Below are 16217 nucleotides of genomic sequence, written 5' to 3' on the forward strand. Positions count from 1 at the left end.
CTTTTTCTAAACAAACTTGAATTTTATAGAACAAGAATAAATGGTGGGAGAAATCAGTTCTACGTGCATTAAACCTCAGTGAAATCAGATCTGCTTGTCATGATTGCTTTAACATCACAGCAAATATGATTAATGCAGTACGGGGGGCAAAAACGGTGGGAGAATGAATCTCACCCCCAGTTCTGCAAAGATTTGTGTTGTTTTTAATGAAGTTAGATGCAGCAGTAAAGAAACATGTCTGTAAGTATTCCAAGGACTGCAGCATTAGAATGGGTTCTTCAACTCGTGACGTTACATACAATACTTACTGATATTGCAAACCTTTTAAAACAAGCATTTCCCACAGAGATAGTCAGAATAAAAATAAAAACAAACAAAAAATCAGAACACCAAAACAAAACAAATCACACAAAATAGCAAAACCAACCAAACTAACAAACAAACATAACCCAAAATAAATAAATAAAAACCCCAAACCACAACTTGACCACACAATTGTTTCCCAGTTTCTTGGAAAGAATTGAAACATAACATCCACTACATATTTTGCCTTTATTGGGGGAGCAAGGGAGGGAGGAATAACAACTTTTCTGCTGAAATCGATAATGTAATTTAATTTAGAAAATTACACCTTCAGCCTAGTTACAAAGAAACCATATTGTAGAACAAACAGTGCCAATATGCACTGTCAGCCCAGTTCAAGTGTCCATATTCCTTTCAGAAGCAAGAATGTCAACAGTAAAGTATTACTGGTGGATTTAGAGAAGACAGAAAAATGCATGCGCAGCAAAATAAAAAAACATTTTCCATACATTGTTTAAACTAAAGGAAATCCAGCTGACAGAAGAGATTATAGCAGAAAGATTTCAGAGTGATAATTACATGTCTTTGGGAAGATCGGTTTGTAAGTACAGCAAATTTACTGTATTCTCAAGCAGACTGAATTCCTCCTTCAATCTGGATGCTTGCAGAAAAGTAAGCAGTTGACTCCAGAAAGTTCATAATTCAAAAGGCCCCAGCTCAAGGAAAACATTCCACTATCCCTCTTTTACCCTACAGCCAAAAACTGCAGTAACGGAGATATGGGAAATCCACCTGTAACACCAGTCAGAACAGATTTAATGGCATTTGAGTCCGGCTATTCCACACAACACCTAAACAGTCTTAGATGAAAAAGGTCCCTGATTAAAAGAAGTTAAAGTATCTGTGTCTCAGAGGAAACCGTTTCTGCTGCACTGCCAAGTTTCAATCACAAGTCTCTTGGGCACACATTTTTAAACAATAGGTGACTAAAGATATGAGCAACAACCGAATTCCCACTGTTCATTTTCAGGCGTTTATGCACTATGCAATGTGAAATGCCAGTCTTTTGCACAGCTTTAGATGCCTAAATACTTTCAAAATTTTTTGATCAGTCCCATTTCTAAGGCCAGAATTTCCTGAAGAAAAACACTGACGTGCAGATTTCACCATCTTTCAGTAACAGGAGTCATCCAAGGGGAGAAGAGGTAGATGACAGTAGGCAGATGAAAGGTGATAGAAAACATGAAGGTAGGGTTTAGGATCAATGAAATGTAACAGCATATGGGAAAGTGAAGAAGTTGACCTAGATGGACAAAGAGAGCAGATATACAGGGACCACTTTATCTTCAGACAGTGGAGGGCATGACACTGGAGAGAGTTATTACTTAGTTTGTCAGTCACAGGCAGTCACTAAAAGCCTGGATTTAATGTTCAGAAACTCCTAACACAGTCAAAGAAAGTTTACAATGCACAAAGCTAGTAAAACTGGCTTTTAAGGATAATCAAAATGCTTCACAGGACTCTTTGGCCAGACCTCTGGGAGTAGAACATCCTTACCAAAACCCCAACTGTCCCTTAGTGATCCCTTTTGTTACTACCATAGTTGAAAGCCTTGATTGTGATTTTAAGTGCTGACCCATTAATAAAATAAAAAAAAATTTAAAAATAAAAATAAATAATAAAAAAAAGGCAACTCTATGAGGAATGCATGTCACTAGGAAATGAAATCTTGATGACTCAATTCTATATGTTTGGATCTTTGTGCTTCACAATTCTGAGACATATTACAGTTAGGGTAGGAAAATATGCAAGTATGCTTAAAAGCTGCAACCAACTAGTGAACAGCCAAATCAATGGTTATAGATGATACAGAGCCTCTGGTTTCCAAAGAGAAAAATTTTTGAATAGTCAATACCAGATAGTAAAGAAATAACCCTGGAATAACTTGGACTAAATTACTTATTGTGAGCTAGGAATCAACCAACACCTTTAAGAGGCATGAAAGGATTCCTACTCAGCTATCTTCAAAAGCTTGCAGGAAACAAGTTCTTCCCTTCTATTGCCTTAGACCCAGGAAATCCTCTGGAATTGGAACTTTCCTGTTGAGGTCTGCAATACTAATTCATACTTTGCACTTTTTCAGGGTTTTTTGCTTTTCTTGGTGGTATATTCAGACTTTCTACATTGTTAGCATTCAAAGACCTGGGGACAGTATAATTTATTTTACTTTCAGTGGACTATAAAGCCATATGAGAGTCTAATCCACAAAGATTAGAAGGCGAGGAGGGATATTTCTTCCTCCTAATAAATCAGTAAGAACTTGCTCTCTCTGAGACTTCAATCTCCCCCAGCTTTGAGCCTCCTCAGACTTTCCACAGACAGAGGAACCAATCAAAAAGTGCAAGCATAAGGGGAAGATGACTCCAGAACCCAAGGAGACAGTTACATACATTAGAAAAATCACAGGAAAGGAAGAACAGTGATATTCCTAAATCCTAAACTTGGTTCATGTATTAGAAACTGTCTTACAGAGCATAAAGATGAGGTGTGCATTGAAATGTCACACAGTGGGAAGAGAAAAGCCTGAGAAAAGACAATAGGACATGATGGGACATCAAGGATTTTTGAGATGGGTTTTCACACGGGTTTTGTTGAGTCCTCTCTAATATTATTCACTTTCAACATCAGCAAGCAATGCTCGAGGCTAAGCTCTCCAAAATCATATGAGTTCTCACTGTTACAAGTAACTTAAACCATAATGTTTGGGGACCTACAACAGCACAGAATCAGAGCAAGAACAATGGAAGTAATGAGAGAAAAAAAAGGAATATTGAAGTAGGAGAGAGAAAGAAAGAGGTAAAAACCCTGAGAAGCACTTAGAAGCTTTCCCAGCCTCCAACCTGAAGAATGCCACATGTCTATTAGCAACACTGACAAACCAGTGCCTTAGTGCCACCACGGAAGAATCTGTACCTAAAGATGCAATGCAGTGACTACCCAGCACAGTCCTTGTTTAGTCTGTCTGGAACCCAGAGAAAGAAAAACAAAATCATTGAAAAAATAATTACTTATATAATAATTACAAGCAAATTCTCTGTCTTCTGCACTATGAATAAGACTGTAGACAGGTTCTTAGAGGTGAAAAAGGCAACTTATAACAATCTCCAAAGTTTCAGATTCATTGCTAATTAAATGTTCTTTTTGTCACTTCAAACTTTATTCCTAAACAACTATAATAAAAATAATTATAAAATATAATATTACACAACAGAAGCTATTTTTTCCACAGTTTCCTATCAAAATAGGCTTAAATTAACAGACAAGACATTATTACCAGTACTCAAAGAACATGTAATGCTTTCAGAATATTAGGTTACACCATACCTTAACTCAGGGAAGCATTTAAATCCATTCTTCTTTTCAGGAATAGGAAAAGTCTTCCTGAGTCAGAGACTCCAAAGCAGAGGCATGAAATATCATATAGTTACTACTTGGGCATATAGTAAAGATTTAATTGGTTTGTTTCACAAATTCTTGAACTCCACAGCAAGTCTTATCCCAGTAAGTATTAGAAATAAGTCAATTCAATTTAAAGTGCAATTCTCCTTTGAGAGTCAAGTGGTCTCTACTTTCATATATCATTCTTGCAGCTAAACAGTACAAGATGAAACAGAAACATGACGACAGCACCCTACACTTTTTGGTTATTCAGAAAATTCGCACAAAATATTAACACTCATCAAAAAATAGTATTCTGGTTCATATAGTTATGAACATGTTCCACTAATTCTGAAATGCTTCTGACACTTCTCATAATGAAACACATGGGCAGAACAGCAGCTCTCCAAATGGAAAATACCCTCATTCATTTCTCAAAGCTGTGTATTCAGTACTAACACCACCGATATTATAACATCAATATTATTTGCTAGCACATGGAACTTGTGGACAAAGAATTATTAAACGGACAATTAGAGTGCTTTTTGAATTTTATTAGTTAACCAGAAATTCTGAGATTCAAAAGCTGTTCCAGGTCATGGCCCTTCTCTGGACTGTATTTTCCCCCTCAGGATTTCTTTAAAGTTGAATCTAATAAAAATATAAAAAACTCACATGCAATAGAGCATCTGACACTTCCCCTGGGAGATCTTTCCATAGCCAATATGTTGCTTTTCCTCAAGTTGAATTTTAGTGTAATTTCATCCTCTTGCCCATTCTCATGGAAGCAAGAAGAAAGAGGCCCCAGGGAGAGTAAGTGGGGGGGGCAGGAACCAATAATTGCTAAACTACACTGAAAAAGTGTATAAAAGCAATTCAGCTGTGAAGTGTGTTGATGAAAAGGGAATTGTGAAGGCAAGGGTTAACTTTAGTCACAGTTTCCCAGCTCTTTCTTCTCCATCAGCATGGAAGAGTCACAGATGCACTTGGATGGCTCCTAGGAAAAAAATTATTGTGGAAAAATGCTTGAGTTGTCACTCCGTAATTATGACTTTCGGAAAAGAACCAAAGTGCCCTCTGAAACACTCAACTTCTTACTTCCCAGAGTGGGAAGAAAAGCTCTCTAAAAACTGTTGTTATTATCACAGTCTTGAAAAGGTATCAGCCATGATATCTTCCCACTTCTCAAAAACAAATGAAACTACCCTACTACACAGCATCATCAGCGTTTAACAGAAACATTGTACCATCTGTTACCCTGACCCTGAGAACAACCAGCGAGAGATTTTGCCAAGGGAGATATCATAAAACATCAGATTTAGTCTATAAGGATTTTTCTTCCCTCACAAGTTAATAAATACAGTACCTGGCTGGTTATTTATTATATCCTACAGCTAAAGAATATATTTACTTTTTTATTCTTCCTTCTCTGTGGCTAGAAGGAATTAGTGAAAAGACAGTTTAAAGAACTAGTGCAAGATGTATATGTAGACAGATAGTTTGAAAATATTATAAACAAAAAACTCCTGCAACATATAATACAAAAAGGATGAGAGAAGACTCATCACTACTGTCAGCCACAGAAGCAAACATTTGTTATCTAAAACATATATAAGAGCCCAAATCGGTATTTAAAGAAAAATAACAGACACTCCCCAGGACTTTTCTAGTCCCAACTGCTATCAGCAGAGCACCTGGATGTGAATTTGATCTCTGTCCTTCAGAATCTCAGAACCAAAAGAAGAAAAAAAAGGCATGGCAATAGCCACCAAGAGCTGTACACTAAAATCCCAATTCATTTAGAAAAGAAAACAAAAGTGATTTGTTAATCAATAAAAAGAAGGCTAAACAAGCTTGAATAGACTTCATGTGTTCTCATCAGCAACTTCCTTTCGGCGCTGGGCCCGGAAATGGCGCTCAATATTTATTGTCACTTCCCTCTGCAAATTCCTGCTGTTAGTTTTTCCAGCTGTTCTGATCCAAGGGTGCTGAAGTACTTGACGTGCTGTGTAGCGCTTCAGGGGATCCACTATCAGCAGCCTGGTTATGAGGTCTTTTGCTGCTATTATGAAAAAAAAAAAAAAAAGAAAAGGAGAGAGAGGGGTGAAGTACAGTGATGTGAAAGTCCTGTGCAGTGTGCCCTAGGAGGACCCTGCTTGACCACATGGCCCACTGTGGTCCCTTCCAGCCTTACCCATTCTGTGATGCCAAAAGTTATACTTACACAAAATGTCCTTATTTTTTTTTATTGGTTTTGCAATAATGACTTTTGTGACTATCCTCAGGAAATATTCTAACAACTGGATTTAGAATTACTAACAGGAGATATTAAATCTCCATGACTGCTGTCATTCTCCCCTTCAGAAAGAGAGGAGGAAGTGAAGGAAATTTAATTTTGAAAGCATGCTGAAGGCATCAGGCTACGTCATTCATAGGAATCACCTGTGCATTGAGTATCTCAACCCTTAACAAGTATAAAAGTTGTAGAATGCTGTGGAATATGTTCTTTAAAAGACTGCACAGGGTGCAAGGGGCTTTTAGAGTTTCTGATTCTGAAGAGTGCACAAAATACACTGCACTAGCCTGTGAGAAGGGAAAGGCTACTATGTGCAGACCCCACTGATGTCAATAGAAAATCCACACTACAGGGATACAGGGCAAGAATTTCATTCTCAGCTTTTGAGATATTTGCATACATCTTTACAATCTAATGTAACTCTTGAGATTATTTTGGTACCTTTTTCTACAGAGACATATAAGCAAGGTGAAGAAAATCCTTGCTCTTGCCTAGAAGGGGAGCAATCCATTAAAACATTCATAGCTAATATTCAGAAACACAGCACTGATAGTACCAGAGGACTAAATTCACATCTAAAGCAAACACAGAATCACACAAGAGAGACCTGTGAGACACAGGTCTCAATTTCATTGAGCTCACTGTCCTGAGCAAAAGAGAGATTTCCCCACTCTAGGGAAGAAGACTGTCACTTAGATCTGCTATAAATGCAGAATCTTACCTGCAGAAATATTGTCCCAGTAAGGGGAAAGGAACTCGTAGTGACCCAGCTGTATGATCTGAAACAGCTCGTCTTGATCACGGTCCTGACTGCGAAAAGGAGGAAAACCGCAGAGCAGAATGTAAAGGATCACACCAGCTGCCCACATATCTACTTCGAGCCCGTAGCCTAAGGAAGAAGGGACAAATCATAAATTCTGTTTTAGTAAGAAATCTCACAGTAGAAAACTGCTTCTTGGAAATAAAATGAAGAAGAAACACAGAATCTCTGCTCAGTTCCTCAAAAAGATGAGGTCAACAAAAGAATAAGTGGCTGGTACACCATGCTTACAAGCTGCCTGTTATTAACTGCAGCTCTCACAAAGTGTCTCTCTTCCTCAATATGTTTCACAAACACTGTCTCACAAGGCCAGTGTCAATTTGAGACTAATTGAGAAAACACAGCACATATTTCTAAAATAGCTGTCCTTAGATTCCCTTCAAAAAAGCACCAAGAGTGCCAAGTTTCCATTGAAATTGGATATAACTGGAGATGTGCAACCCAGCTCCACAGAACAAAAACCAGAAATAGCTTTACTTGAGTCATCAACAAAACTGACTTCTTTCCAGGTCTGAATCTTTTTACATATGAAATCTGCAAAATTCCCTCTGATGCAACACATGTTTTGGCTTGTTACATAAATTTAACATATATATGTTCGCAATGATTTTTTATCATTAGGCGTCTTAGAAAGTTTGTTGGGTTACAGTCATGAAATGGGGCTGGCTACCCTTAAGTTGCACCACAAATTTTTGGTCACTTCCCCACTTCAGCAACTACCATCTATCATACTTTACGATTTATGTGCTTGGAAATTAGTGTTATATTCACATAAGCATTAATAACACAAACACGACAGACTTCATGCTTGTGTTTGTTAAAACCTAAAAAAGTTTTCCTTTCCCAGATTACACTGCTAGCCAACTTCCTGCCTTGAAAAGATTTATCAGTAGGTTGAAACATTCTGGAATATTTCCATGATTAGAAAGTTCAGAGTAATTGTATGATTTATGACAAATTATAAACATACACACTCACCCTTCTCAGCAAGTATTTCAGGGGCAACATACGTTGGTGTTCCACACACAGTAAATATGGGTTTTGTAACCTGCTTTGCAAGGCCAAAATCTGCTAGTTTCAGTGTAGTAGATTTATCTGCATTGTGCTGAACCTATACCCAACAAAATGTACATATATTTAGTCCAGATGCATTTTAAGACAGCAAAATATAAAGGAAGTAGTTAATAAAACAGGAAGAAGTTCTAAGAAGTACTAACAGCACAGTCTTCAGAATGTGGGATTTTTCCCTATATATTAAGAGGTCACATAAGTTTTAGAGGATAAGCAATTATGGAAAAAAGAAGACTTCACTCTACAAACTCTGGCACACTGCAATTTCCAAGAAATAAAAAGAACACAAAAATAAAGAAGACTTAGTTTAATGTTATTATTTCTTCTTGGGAAAATAAATTGGGAAAAGAAGAATGCTGTGGGCATCTTTATACTTAAGTGCAATGTGCACTTGCAGCCCAGGTAAGCTACTGACTTTATAGTGTCACTTGATGCTGTGTTTTAGCCCCAGACAACAACTAAGTACCATACAGCTGCTTGGTCACTCATCCCCCTTCTCCCCACAGTGGGATGGGGAGGAGAATCTGCAAAAAAAAAATGGGGGTTGAGATGAGAGCAGTTTAATAGCTGAAATAAAGTATAATAATAATAAGAATAGTGACAACTGTAATAAGAAGGAAAGAGAGAGAGGGAGAGGAATAAAGCCCAAGAGAAACAAATGATGCACAACACAATTGCCCACCACCCACTGACCTCCAGCGCAGCCTGCCCTCCAGCAGCAACTAGCAGCTCCTGGACAACTCTCCCCAGTTTATTTACTGAGCATAATGTTCCATGGTACGGAATAGGTCAGTTCTGGCTATGCTCTCTCTCAGCTCTTGGTGCACCTGCTCCCTGGCAGAGCATGAGACACACTGAGAAGTCCTTGACTTAGGGTAAGCACTGCTCAGCAATGATCAAAACATCACTGTGTTATCAATGTTATTCTCATACTAAATCCAAAGCACAGCACTGGAAAAAAAAAAATATCTCTATCCCAGCTAAAACCCAAAAAACATGAAAAGCATACCTCCATCATACTGGTCTAACAACAAAAAACAAACCAACAAAAGCTTTACTTTAATTCCAAATTACTCTGCTACTCTACCTGCTGTCCTGAAAATAAATTAGCAATGGTCACCACATAGTAAGAGTTGAAGAAAATAATCCATGCAGAATGACCTCCAAAGTGGATCTCTTCAGCAGTTCTCATCTCCTACATCCACCTGGCAAGTAGTCAAAATGTTTTTTCCAATTCTAATTTTGTATGCATGTGTCTTTAGCATTAATTTGTAATGCAGCTAACGAAATGTTATTTTAAGAAATCAAATATGGTAATGACAGACAACGGGATCAAGCACAACCTCCGCAAGCTGGCAGACACCACCAAGCTGAGTGATGAGTTTGACACATCTGAAGGACGGCCTGCCATCCAGAGGCATCCTGGACAAGCTTAAGAAGCAGGCCCATGGGAACCTCATGAGGTTCAACAAGGAGAAATGCAGGGTCCTTACACGTGAGCTGGGGCAATCGCCAGTGTCAGCATGGGCTGGGTTGTGAATGGATTTAGAGCAGCCCTGTGGAGAAGGACTTGGGGGTGTTGGTGGATGAAAAACTGGACATGAACCAGCAATGTGCACTTGCAGCCCAGAAAGCCGGTCATCTCCTGAGCTGCATCAAAAGCAGTGTGGCCAGTAGGTCAAAGGAGGTGATTCTGCCCCTCTACTCCTCCTCTGCTGAAACTTCACCTGGAGTGGTGCACCCAGCTCTGGGGTCCCCAGCACAGGAAAGATACAGACCTATTGGAGCAAGTCCAGAGGAAGGGCACTCAACAGGGCTGGAGCACCTTTCCTATGAGGAAAGGCTGAGGTACAGTTCGGCCTGAAGAAGAGAAGGTTCCAGACAGACCTTATAGCGGCCTTTTGACACTTAAAGGGGCTTGTAAGTAAGATGGGGACAGGTTTTTTAGTAGGGTCTGCAGAAATAGGACCAGGGGCAACAGCTTTAAACTGAAAGAGGGAAGATTAAGACTAGATATTAGGAAGAAATGTTTTGTGATGAGGGTGGTGCAACACTGTCACAGGATGCCCAGAAAGGTGGTAGATGCTCCATCCCTAGGAACATTTAAGATCAGGTTGGACAGGGCTCTGAGCAACCTGATCTAGTTGAAGATGTCGCTGCTCATTGCAGGGGGGTTTGACTAGATGACCTTTAAAGGTCCCTTCCAGCCCACACTATTCTATTATTCTATATTCAAAGCCCAAGTCGCAAACAATGCAGCAGGATAATTAAATACACTGGTATGATTAATACTAGTGACTGATATTCAGACATTCTTTGAGGGGTAAAAAATATCATGAATTTCCTTTAAATGAAAAACTGCTTGTGTCTAGAACAATGGGGAACCGATCAGCAGCTAAAATGTCTACAGAAAAGCAAACGAAATCTGGACTTCAGTTTTGAATGGATAAACTGGAATATAATGAGACAGGTATACTCCGTGCTTTAACACCTCATACTTTGCCATCAGACACTTCTTAAGAAAGCCAAAAATTCAAGATGGTCTCTGTTATAAGATAACTACGGGAACAGATGGGACAAAATCTGCTCTTGTACATTAGAGCTGAGAGATGCGTTTATCATCTTTATAGAAACTATAAGCAGTCATCCGATTTTGATGAAGCAAAGTGGTTTGCGGCTTTTTTTTTTTTAAGAATAAAAGTATTACATTACAAAATAATAAAATATAGCCTACTAATCCCTTTTTATCTTCTTTATAAAAAATGCACAATACAAAACTGGGCAAGTGACTGATGCCCCAGAACCCTATGCAGCCATGCAGGAGGATGTCAACAGACTTGAGAGACAGGCAGGGTGGAACATTTTGAATTTCAACAAAGGCAAATGCGGAGTCCTACATCTGGGGAATAATAACCCCTTGCACCAGTAAAGGCTGGAGGCTGACCTGCTGGAAGCAGCTCTGTGGAGAAGGACCTGGGTATCCTGGTAGACAACAAGCTGTCCATGAGCCAGCAGTGTGCCTATGTGGCCAAGAAGGCCAAGGGTGTCCTGGGGTGCATTAGGAGGAACAGTGCCAGCAGGTTGAGGGAGGTAATCCTGCCCCTCTACTCAGCCCTGTTGAGGCCACATCTAGAGTAGTGTGTTCTGAGGAGCCCAGTTCTGGGCTTCTCAGTACAAGAGAGATGTGGAGCTCCTGCTACGGGTCCAGCGAAGGGCAACAAAGATGACTGGGGGACTGGAGCATCTCTTACAAGGAGAGGTTGAGGGAGTTGGGCCTGTTCAGCCTCAAGAAGAGATGTCTGAGAGGGGACCTTACCAATTTATATCAGCATCTAAAGGGAGGGTGTCCAGAGGATGGAGCCAGGCTCTGCTCAGTGGTGCCAAGCTACAGGAGAAGAGGCAACAGGCAGAAGCTGAAACACAAGAAGTTCCATCTGAAGATGTGGAAGAACTTTTTTACTGTGAGGAGTACTGGAACTGGTTGTCCAGAGAGGTTGCAGAGTCTCCTTGTCTAGAGATATTATAAAAAGTCTGCACACAATCCTGAGTAACGTGCTCTTGGTAAACCTCCTAGGCAGGGGGGTTGTTCACATACAGTGGTCCCTTCCAACCTTAACCATTCTGTGATTCCAAGATATAAGCACTCTTCTAGTTTTGATTAAGCAAAGCACTCTGGACTTTTTTCTTGCTATTTCAAGAAAAAATATTTTTTCTGTATGAAACTGAAAATAAAGTTTACTACAACAATGCAGCCAAAACTTCTGCAGGAAAAAGGTAAAATGCCATCGCCATTTTCTCTATTATATTAGGCAACTACATGATGATTTTTTGCTATGATACACTGTGGACACAGATAAAAATGAAAAAAAAATTATAAAGGTAACACTTGCTTTCTAGAACAGCATCTATCCACAGAATTTATATTTTAACAATAAGGTTAATAGCGGTAGGATTCTACAAAAATTCACAATTTAAATGTTCAAGTTTATATGTACTACAAAAATATGAGCATAAATATATTTTCCTATTGTATACATATTTTTTTTTAATTATAAATGAAAATTATGCCACATGGAATTTCAACTACCCTGCATGCTACTGTACTAAGACAAATAATCATGAAATGTTTATATATATTCTTAGAAACCAGCAAGTGAGTGGAAAGGGTGGAGAACACACTGGTCTAAATCCCAATTCCAAAATGAACAGGAAAATTCTTCCTTCGTAAAATACACTTTTTCTTTCCTCAGGAAGCCTGACTCCTAATCTCCCATCACAGCACAAGGTGGCAACACCGCACCATCTGTCCTTCCAGGACAAAACCACTGAGATTTCATTTTACTTAACCAAACAGGTAGGAACAGCATGCACCAGGGGTATACTTTCACAGCTTTGTGACAATCACTTCAAAGACAGCACGTAACCTGTCAGTATGCCTGAAAACCCCAGCCCAGAGCTCCTCAGCAGCTTCAGTAACACTATGCTCAGAACAACTCAGCTCAGAGAATTCCCTTCATCCCCAACTTCGTACTCTCCAGTCTACCATTCTATCCCCTGGCGTCACCTTGAGCATGCAAATATGTTGCACTGCAGAAACAAAAGCTTCTCAGGTTCCTTTTATTAATTCCTTAGGCCAGACTACTTACTCATAGTAGTACCAAAGAAATGCATAACCTGCTCAAGAGAAATCTAGCCTCTGACATCCACGGTATGTATTCCATGAACTGGTGAGTACAAAGCAAAAATAGTAACATTAAATCACACTAGCCTTTCCAGAAACACCTAAAAGATAGTTATTACTATTTCTGCATTCAAGACTACAAAGAGCTATTATAAAAGTCCATTTAAAAGTCCTGCTTGCCTGTAGGCTTAATTGAAGTAAGAAAGACCAGTAAACTCTCTGTAGACAGCCAATTTAGGTCAAACAACTATGCAACAATACAACTACTTAGGTCTTTCAGCTGCAAGGTAAGGCAACGTCTGGTGGTCTTGGACTAAAGGCAGTCAGAATTGCTCACTAGTTTCTCAAATACAAAAGACATAGCAGGATATTAGAAAGGATTTCTAGCTGTCCCACCCATACAACCAGAAGATTATAATAAAGAGCCAAGTTCATCTTCAAAGAAGGGAAAAAATTATCTCTTCCTTTTCTCCTGTCTGTTGATGATTCCCACTACTTTATGCTCTTATTTGGTTTCACATCTACCTTGTGAAATCCATCAGGGTGTTTAAGATGATAATTTACAGCATTAATATTTCTCTGTATGCACATATATATGGTAGCACAGATTCCTCTTCTGGACATCATGAAAGCAAGCTAGCCCATGGGATGTTTGGTATACCAGAAATAGACAGAGCTTAAGAAAAATGACTGCTTACGCATTTGAGTTTCAGACACCTCTTGTTGCTAGCTAGAAGAATCTCCATCCTGTACATTTATCATACTGAAAGTTCTTGACAGGTAAGTGGTTAAACAGGACTTTAACTCACGTGCACTCAAACAACTGACAGTGTGTTGTGTGTATGTTAATAGTGTCACAAAGTTAAAGGACAGGAAGACTGTACTTGAAGTCGTCACACTTTACGAAAACTTGAGAGAGAGGAAACGGGTGGAAGAGAAGCGCAAATGCATAAAAATCTATAACACTTATTTATGAAATTGAGTGTTAAACAATTACCACATTAGGATGTTAGGGAAGTGTACAAGGAGGTAAGTACACAATCAATAATACAGCCCTCTCCCTTCCCCCCAAAAGAAGGTGTTTTTGTAGCTTTTAAAGCTATAACCTGGAAAAACCCCACCACACTTTGGCATTAATTTCTCACTCACAAATCAAGAAATGCCAGCAGCTGCAGAATTAAACAGTGCCTTATCTAAAAATCTGGCCAGCAAATCCTGCTCCACCAGGTAGCATTCAAGAAGTGACTTCATTTGTGGGACTAAACACACAACACTGCCCATCCTTGGTAGCAAAGGTTTTCTTGCTGAACACCTAGTCCTAAATTAGGTGATTCTGTTAGCAGATGGGAGGCAGTCGTAGCAGCTGTCTTCACACCAGCTGTCAAACAGATTTTGTTTTTGTAGCGCAAGTCACCACCCTTCTGCCTCACAGCTATGCTGCAAAGAGTCTGATCATTGTAGGCAGACGCGGTAGCGAAAGAGGGAGGGGAAAAAGCAGAGAGGATGATGGTGGCCTGGAACAGAAGTTTCTAACTGGAGGACAGTTCCATAAGAGAAAGAAGTGCAGTAAATTAACAATTAAACCAGGTTTCCAACTCTCTCCTGTGTCAATAATTTTAAAATTTACCAGACATCAAAGTGCATTTCTATCTTTTCTTCTTTAGGGACAGAAAAGGTTTTCCTTCTTTCCCCAGCTGCTTATTTTTGGAAAATTTATGGAAATATTTTTTCCCTAGATTGCTGCGTCTCTGGCAACTCTTATGAAAATTAGCCAGTATGTTCAAAAGTCATTAAGTCAACAGCCTAAAAGTACGTATCTAGATATTTTTGACCTCTATGTACAAAGCCTTGATAGACTTATTCAGAATTAAATATCTTCAGTGTAGCAATCTGAAGTGAAACAACAGGTATCCCACAACCTCTCTGCAGGCTGCTGGAAACTTGAAGCACTGCACTTCGTCTCCAGAAGGGTGCTCCCAGCCCCTGACCCACCAACAGCAGATAAAGCCATGAAATTTGCTTCAATACTGTTTGTTACTGTTCAGCACTGGCTGATGTTAAGATTTGTGGCAGCTGTCCTTCCTACTTTGCTGCTGCTACTGCTCCAACCACTCTGAGGAGACATAGGCAGCACACTGAAAAGTCAGAAAAGCCTGAATCTTGCTTAAATGACTCGTATTTATAGGGATGCTTATTAGATAGCACAGGACCTATCCAACACTATCAAGAGTTTAAATTCATCCGGCAGGTTGAATAGATTCACTTTTTAAAAAGATGCTTTATGTACATGGTATCTAATACTGGTGCTCACACTCAGCATCAAGGTGAAACTGGAACAATTTTCTTTCCCATGGTGTTTTGGTAATACTGTCCTTGTATGACAAAATACCTAGAGTCTGGGAGCTGATCTGTCCTTGAAAAATATATTCTGACTGTCAGAATGGGTATATATAATATATATAATAATAGCATGATTATTTCAGTGCTACACGACAGCATGCTGTTTTGCAGTTCTGTGAGCTAAATGTGAAAAGCCAGAACTGACCTGTACCCTGCCTCTCTTTGCTTGCCTACATCACAGTATGTATTATAGAGAGAAGTGACACATCTGGTCTCAGGTGCTTCACGTGCACTAGTTTGTGCTCAGCAAATAGGAAGGAGCAGAAAGTGGTTCATAATGGAAAATCAGCTCATGGAAAAAGCACTGCAGTTCTAAATGCAGTTTTGCTCTAATGGCAAACAAAACTCAAAGGCAGGGCCTACACTTCTTCCTGCAAACCACCCACTTGCACTCACCACCTTTTATTTACATACAGACCACATAACAAGAATTTTTACCAGACTGAGCAGGATACATAGAAGGACCTAATACAGATGCTATTGCTTAATTCAAAGATTTGAGACCAAACCATTCCAGCCCAGCCTTGTTCAACCTCTGCGTGTCCTAGAAGCTACATTGCTGCTTTTCTCCAGAAATTAATTCTCTTGAAAGCATGGAATGGCACACAGGACTAAAAAATCTATTACCTTTTCTATCTGCCTAACTATGATCTTCCACAAAAGCAGATCAAATCCGACTTGTTAGAGACTGGCAAATATTTGCTATTTATCTGTTCATCATGAAATTAGGAATACAAGAGTGTAACACACACTTAGAAAGGGAGAGTTGTTTACTGTAATGTTCTACAATGGGTATCTTGTGGAGCATCAATACTACAAACATTTCTATGCATATTCACAAGTGAGTAACTCTTTTGACTTCAGTGCTGGATGGAAAGAATGTAGCCTCAGAAATGTGATGGAAACAAGAACTTTTCTCTTTGGCATAAAATTACTATTTGAGCTGACTTTAATGCTGCATTCACCAAAACATTCACAATTTACTGTCAGATTATTTCAATCAACTACATCATACTTCTGCTTCTAAGAAAATAAGTTGTCACAAGAAAGAAATCACTACAGTAGAGGATTAGCAAAGCAGTCTGAAAAATATGCAACTGCAGCAGACAAAAAGTCCAACAAATAAACAAGTTAAATCAACAATTTTAATAAATTTTGGTCTGCAAGGAAAATGCCTTATGATTCATCCTTGCACACTTGAAAGTCAG

At 39.2% G+C, this 16217-nt stretch overlaps 1 protein-coding gene across 1 annotated transcript in view; it reads right to left on the reverse strand.

Moving 5' to 3' along the window:
* Nucleotides 1-460: 460 nt before the first annotated feature.
* Nucleotides 461-16217, reverse strand: part of DCLK3 (doublecortin like kinase 3) — a 31251-nt gene continuing 15494 nt past the window's right edge. The window contains exons 3-5 of the mRNA XM_027891785.1: nt 7836-7968; nt 6759-6926; nt 461-5803 (exon numbers count right to left, since the gene is read on the reverse strand). Coding sequence (XP_027747586.1) covers nt 5607-5803; nt 6759-6926; nt 7836-7968 — 498 coding nt within the window. The 3' untranslated portion in view covers nt 461-5606. The remainder of the gene's footprint in view (nt 5804-6758; nt 6927-7835; nt 7969-16217) is intronic.

The sequence above is a fragment of the Empidonax traillii genome, unplaced genomic scaffold, assembly GCF_003031625.1.
Source record: "Empidonax traillii isolate 1590-97213 ecotype Southwest subspecies unplaced genomic scaffold, ASM303162v1 scaffold14:size4059594, whole genome shotgun sequence".
NCBI lineage: Eukaryota > Metazoa > Chordata > Aves > Passeriformes > Tyrannidae > Empidonax > Empidonax traillii.